The 7,387-nt window shown below is 39.0% G+C and overlaps 1 protein-coding gene across 1 annotated transcript; it reads left to right on the forward strand.

Moving 5' to 3' along the window:
• Window positions 1-5,003: 5,003 nt before the first annotated feature.
• Window positions 5,004-6,548, forward strand: LOC121412651 (elongation of very long chain fatty acids protein 6-like). Its single transcript, XM_041605428.1, has one exon. It carries the CDS (start codon window positions 5,388-5,390, stop codon window positions 6,171-6,173), a length of 786 nt encoding a protein of 261 aa, XP_041461362.1. The 5' UTR covers window positions 5,004-5,387; the 3' UTR covers window positions 6,174-6,548.
• Window positions 6,549-7,387: the final 839 nt, after the last annotated feature.

The raw sequence follows: 7,387 nt of genomic DNA on the forward strand, positions 1-7,387 counted from the left end.
CGTACCACTCTTTCCTTTTCATCCCTAGAAACCCTACAAGATTCCAGATTTAATCCTGGTGGCAAAATATATTGACTTCCATCAATGAAAGTATACACATCTTTTGGATTACTTTCCTTTTCCTGCTCATTCTGCAATCTATGAGGAACCTTACTGGGTGACTCTACTAGTACATTTAAGATGGAAACACTGAGATGTTGATCTTGAGGTTCTACAATAATTTCATTTGAATCTAACACTTCAGTCACATTCACCAATTTGCTAAATGGGGGAATAACCAAGGGTTGGGAGCCAAGATTCCCAATCAAAACTGTAACTGACTTGCCATTACTCTTTTCACAAGTATCATAAATTACACAAGTCTCACCAATATCATGGTTTCCTTCTACTACAACCATTTTATCCTTCAAAGCATTTGGCGGGGTTCTCAATTGACACACTACAGTCTGCACTTGTCTAGAATGTATGACTACAGGTTTTCTACCAGTTCTACCATTTACAACATGACTTGGTTTACATTCTCTTTGACTCTTGTTATTTGAATCAACAGGCTTAGTAAGATCTAACCACTTCATTACAATATTCCAAGCCTCAGCATCTGACCCATTCAAATCATTAACATGGTCTTTCAAATCATACAATACATTACATCCTAATAATACATGACTTTGTTTACTGTCAATAATGGCCTTCCCATGGGCAGAGTCATCAACAATTAAGAAGTGGGCACCTAAGGTATAGTCATTTACAGAAAGAGGAATTTCCACATATCCTTCAATTGGAATTTGTAGGTGATTGGCACCTACAACTTGTACACATACTTTCCCTAGTGGACTTAATTTGTCAGCCAAATGCTCATGATAAAATGATGAACTAATCAGAGAAGTTTCTGCCCCAGTATCTAATGTACATTGAACTGAAACTCCAGCCAAATCAACAACTGCTTTGGGGCTCTGTTTAACCAACTTATCTAATATCTCATCAGGTGTCAGTTGAGTGCTAGGAACATGGACATCACCTACAGGGACCGACTGAGTTTCCCCCTCAACATTTCGGTCCTGTACTAGAGAGGGGGTTTGGCGTTTAAATCACCTGAATTCTGATACTCATAATTCCTATTCTGTGATTGTTTTTGTAACTCCCAACACTGTGCTTGGATATGACCAGGTCTACCACAGTAGAAACAACTTCGATTACGTTTCTGTCTGGTATACTTTGGAGTTGCTTGGGGTCTCCTAGCCAATAATTCTGATAATTGTTCTTGCTGACGCTCCATAATAGTTTGCTGCTGCAATACACATTTTTCTAATGCAGCTTGTTGTTGTACCAAATGATGAATCAAACTACTATCTGCGTGCATGTTACTAGTACTAGCTATCCCTTCAGGACAATCATCAACTGACACCTCATATACCAATCCACGTTTATTGGACGTACCCTCTACCTTTGTGTCAAAGCTTTCCAACAAATCTGAGGCATAATCTCTGATCTCTAAAAATGTTTTACCAGGGTTAGCCAATCGGATACGCCGTAACTCGAGGCGTATGCTATTGCTACGTGCACCCGCTACAAACTTGTCAATAAGGGCAGAATCCCTAAGGCCTTTGTGTGCCTCTTTTTCCCTATCTGGTGCTACATCTATGATTGCATCATACAAGCACATTAAAGCCCTTGAAAACTCATCCAAAGACTCCCCCTCCTTCTGAACTCTTTCATGAAATCTCTTCTGGAGGGTTTGAGTGGTATCTTTAGATCCAAAATGACGTGTTAACAAAGAAAGCAAAGTATCTAGATCATCTGAAGAGACAGAGTGACACCTGATTTCCTGGCGTGCAGGCCCATCTAAATGATTCAAAATAACTTGGGCTTTCTGTGTTATTGGAATCTCACATTGATCACAAAAAATATCCACTTCTTCCAACCATTGTGATAATGTTAAATCTCCCAAAGAAGTTTTACCTGAAAATCGTGGTAATTTTGGGGCACGCAAATGTGTCACTCTACCCCCTTTTACATTTAAGGCATTAGTAATACCCGTTATCAATTTGTCAACTAACTCATCAGAACTTTCAGCCATCTTGATCACTAGATTACAATTAATCAAAACTAAAAAACAGACTAGTCTCCTCTCAAAATGTCATATTGTATATTGTTTCAAAGTCTTCTCTTAATGATGCGGTTGTCATATTTCTCAAAATAATCTTCTTGTTCTTCAGATTCATGTACACTTCCAAATTGATGTGACTTGTAAAAAAAATCATGCAATTCTATAGTAAAGTCTACTCCATTTATTCTGCACCACTGGTCCTCCACTCTTCTTGCTAAAGCACCATCTGACATCATATTGTCCTGACTCTTCAGTAACGCAGTGCATGCAAGAGCGATAAACAGTCACTGTATGCTTTCCATAAAAGCACGCTATCCTCACTAGTTATCAGAGTTGTATGCACACAGTAGCAGTTTCTTGAATATTCACACATATTGTCTGACAGCAAGGAGTTTTATCCAGTTTCTAGCACCCCATCCGTACTACCAGTTGAAACATACAGGGTACAAAATAATGATGCAGGTGTAGAAAGCAGAAAATCATTTGGATATTCACTTTATTCAGCTTTTAACTTTTAAAATGGTCTTCAGAATTCACAAATACTCAGCTCTCAGACAAACTACATGTACATGTACAAGGTTGAAGAGCATTGAGAGTCAACTGCCAGGTTTCTTAGCATGGTAAAAATGTTGTCTACTCTCTCAATAATACATGTATCAATGGTCCTGTTCATGCAGGACACACCCTAGCAACCAAACCAAAAATTGTTTCTATTCATTCTAAGCACCTTGCCTACAAGGTGCAGGCATACAGGTGCAGGCATACAATACAGGCTGACCTGTAACTTTCCATCATTCACTTCAGGCTCTATTTCCAAGAGTTATGCCTGCACCTGTTATTCATATCACTACACAATGAACAGTTGGAAAGTCTTTGATGTACCGATTAGTAAAGCAGTTTCTGTCCGGAGTCCAGGGTGAAACTCCTTTGATTCACCAATGTCCAACAAAGACGTCATGGTTGCTCTTTGCCACGAAGAGCAATTGGCAAAACATTGTTCTATGCACAGTAAAAACTGTGATGTTAACCAATGTACATAGAGGACCACGCCAGTCATTTTACACCGGTGTTCAATTGGTGGTGATAGTTTTACACCTAAAGGTGTTATTACAACACCTTTGGTTGTTACATTTACACTCTTTGGTGTTGTGTTCAATCTCTACACTGTTAAAAATACCCTGATTTTACAGAAAAAATAAAGACTATTTTGCAAAGAGCAATCACAGAATCATTCTGTAAATTCATAAAACAGGATTTTTTCTGCAATTTAACAGATCAGGTCTGTTTAAAAAAGTTTAAGGTTCCATACACCCAATACCAATTTCCTGTAAGATTACGCAATTTGGTAAGATTACAGGTGTTCTCGAGACTCTGCTGCAGAAACTTCTTTTATTTTAAGGACAAATTTTCCAACAGTCTAGAGTGTTATTTTAACACCTCAGGGTGTGGTCCTCTGTTAACACCAATTGTTGTCAGTTTTAATACCACAGTTTTAACAGTGTATTCTTGAAAGCGTTTTGCATCGGGGTGCGAAAACACTCTAGTGTCACGGTTACACAGGCGAAATCAACTCCTGGGGAGCGTTTCATGAAAGTACTTGTCGGACGTTTTATCCGACAAGTCCTGTTTTATCCGACAGTTACCATAAGAACAGTGACTCTCGGCCAATCAAATTTAAGGAAAGATGTCAGATCTCACAACTTGTCGGATGAAAATGTTGATGAAACGCTCCCCTGGGCCCGTTGCATAAAAGTTACATTTGCCACCCAGTGGTAACTACCGACCGTGGTAACGATGATCAACAGCCAATTAGAATCAAGGATTCCATGATAGTTAGCATTGGATAGCGAAGTAATCATAATGGTATCTTTTATGCAACGGGCAACTGACCGACCAACGCTTTTAAGTCATTTTCTATGGCATCATCGGAGAGGTATATAGTCTGTTTCACCCGTGTGGCTGTATGAATGAATGTATAAAGGTGAGAGAGAAAAATTGCCTTTATTACTGACGCACACCATTCTATAAATATATTTTATGATGTTTACCCGTCTGCATCAATAAAATTAATTCGCAAGTACGCGAACGAACTTTGAACGAGTAATAGTATTTCTTTTCTTGAAAAAAGTCACATGCAGTAGGGTAAGGTAAAGCGCATAAACTTAATGAATAATTGAGCAGAAACACGAGCTTATAGCGGGAGGAAAATATAACTCGAATTATTTATGTCAGTTGCAATTTTTATTTGACCAATTATGTCGGGTCATCTAAAGGGAAAATGGGAAGGAGAGAAAGAAAGAAAGAAAGAAAGAAAGAAGGAGGGAAGGAAGAAAGAAAGAAAGAAAGAAAGAAAGGAAGGATGGGCAAAAAACAGATGTCAAAAGGAGAGGGGAAAAGATGGAGATATTGAGAGAGGCAGATCGAGGGGAGGAGGGCAGAGCAGAGATAATTCATTCTTAAATTTTAAATACGTCAAAGTGAGGGTCGGGTCATCTAAAGAGAAAATGGGAAGGAGAGAAAGAAAGAAAGAAAGAAAGAAGGAAGAAAGAAAGAAAGAAAGAAAGAAAGAAAGAAAGAAAGAAAGAAGGAAGGAAGGAAGGAAGGAAGGAAGGAAGGAAGAAAGAAAGAAAAAAAGAAAGAAAGAAAGAAAGGAAGGATGGGCAAAAAACAGATGTCAAAAGGAGAGGGGAAAAATGGAGAGAGAGGCAGATCGAGGGGAGGAGGGCAGAGCAGAGATATTTCATTCTTCACTTTTAAATACGTCAAAGTGAGGAAATGGAGAGAAAGAAAGATTGCGTAATCGAAAATTGAATCGGCCTTCTGCTGAAAAGCCGCACTCCTGAATCCGCTCACCCCATATACGCCTGTACATGCAGACAAAACATGGTTCGATCATTCGAGTAAAACGCTTTTGAGGACAATGACATGATTTGAAAACCGAGTTCCATTCAATGAATCCAAACAACAAATATTATACTCGTTTTGGGTAAACAATAACCACGTTACTTGTTTACCCCCATGCACGCTCCATGTTCAGACCAAGGAGATATCACTGATATCTCCATGTTCAGACCTATACGTCATACATCAGCTCATATACAGTCTTCCAGTCATTTCGATGCCAGAGGCATTAGCTGATCATCCGACTGGCATATAACCCCCAGGAATTAGTACTGGTCATTGGATGTTACCAAATAATATACCGCATATAGCAATCGGATATTTCCGCATTTTTTTTTAATTATACCTGGATGATACTGTGATATCTTGAATTTAAACAATGGTGCTGAGGAATTTATATCTCAATGGAGGATCATCGTTCGACACTCATTACCATGGGCAATGGCTTCGACAGCATTGGTGGGTTTCAATCTTCATCTCCTTGACGTACATATTCATCATTTTCGGAGGAAAGCGGTTGATGTCCGACCGGAAACCTTTCGATCTCCGCCGCCCCCTCGTTGCTTGGTCGGGCAGCTTTGCACTCTTCAGTTTCGCTGGTGCGGTGGTGCTAGTCAGAGACTTTGCGCGCTGCGTCGTCGAAGACGGATGGCGCGCAACCATGTGCGACGCCAATTTCTTCAACGGGAACGTGGGCCTGTGGTTTTGGCTGTTCACTCTCAGTAAGGTTCTCGAACTCGGTGACACGATCTTTATCGTCCTTCGCAAGCAGAAACTCATATTCATCCATTGGTATCACCACGTTACAACTCTCGTCTACACGTGTTATTTACACGCCGACTTTATGTCTGTTGGACGCTATTTTGCCACTTTGAACTTCGTTGTCCATTTTGTGATGTACTCCTACTACGCCCTGAGCGCTGCCAAAATCATCAACAAGCCTCGTCAAATCAAAATCTCAATTACAGTCATCCAGCTCGTCCAATTTGTCATCTCAATCGGCGTGTCTCTTTACGCGGCACTTGAACTTTCGGCGGGAAGGCACTGTGACATAAACTGGCTAAATATTTTCTGGACTATGGTCCTGTATGTAAGCTTTTTGTATTACTTCCTTAAATTCTTTTACGATGCATACGTCAAACGGCCTGAGAAGCAAAAGATATAGCGAAAATATATGCCACTATTGTATCAGTAAAGTGCTTTCTTTGTGATGTAAATAAGCACTGAAATCATTTGAAATATATTGTTTTCTACCGCTTTGACATGCATCAACCAAACAAAATCTAAGTTTATATTAACGAAAGCCATGATGATTTTCATTTTAATATAAGCTATTATCTCTTCATTCTAACCGATACATTTTTGAAGCCCAATAGAAGCGACGGGCATTTCCTCGCCATTCTTAATAAGCATTTTACCAAAGGTAGCTGTTTTTTTATGAGTAGCATCTCACCAAAGAACATAATCTAGGATGACCTGTCGTAGTCACTTATCAGTCACACATTGAAACTGCCATTACTAAGAATGCACCCGACCTAGCTGTATTAACTTGTATTCCAGAAACAGCTGAGCAAAAACCTACTATAGCGGCAGCGATTGCATGAATGGCCTGCACGTCTATAGCCTATTTGAGGCGTTCAAGTGCAGTACTACAAGAAAGTGTTTCAATATACGACTACGTGTACCTTTGAGCGTCTTAGGAATATATTATAGTTATATCTACTATATTAATAATGATAAAGCAGCTGACAAATATATTGCAAATTTCGACATAACTTCATTGGTCATCTAATAATTTATCATAAAGTTTTGCGGAAGGTCGTCTATGAAAGACGCGACCGTGTATTAATTTTTTCCCCCCAACTCACCAAAAATCACTTTACATCCTACAAGGGCTTGTCTCCCAAAGTAGGTAGGATTTAAAGGCGTCTTGTCTCCGGGAAAGATCGAGACTTCACTGGCGTTGATGTTCACATCAACGGAACAGACCAAGGAGATATATCTCATTAGACAGACGTATCCCCATACTCCGGTACGGGTGTAGGATTGTAGCTGTGATTTTCCTCATTTCTTTTCTCTGTAATCTCCATCCTAGGTTCACTTGCATACTAGTAGGCCTATATGTCTAACATATTTTGAGCAAAAGCCCTGGTTTTAATCTTTGAGACACACCTACTCGACTTTAAATATCATACCTTAAGAATAAAACATAATAATAAAAAATAAATAGAAAAAAAAGAAGAGAAAAAGAATGAGAAAGAAATATTTTAATTTTACTTTATATAGATTTTTTTTCAAAGAAAACAACGTGAATAATACAATATTTATGATAGCGAAAATAGTCAAATTGACTGGTTGCCAAATAAAAAAAAGAACCCC

This window comes from Lytechinus variegatus, chromosome 4 (genome assembly GCF_018143015.1).
Source record: "Lytechinus variegatus isolate NC3 chromosome 4, Lvar_3.0, whole genome shotgun sequence".
Taxonomy (NCBI): domain Eukaryota; kingdom Metazoa; phylum Echinodermata; class Echinoidea; order Temnopleuroida; family Toxopneustidae; genus Lytechinus; species Lytechinus variegatus.

Bases quoted from the DNA above. Each gene is read 5' to 3' on its own strand.
- LOC121412651 (XM_041605428.1), top strand. From the start codon at position 5,388: ATGGTGCTGAGGAATTTATATCTCAATGGAGGATCATCGTTCGACACT.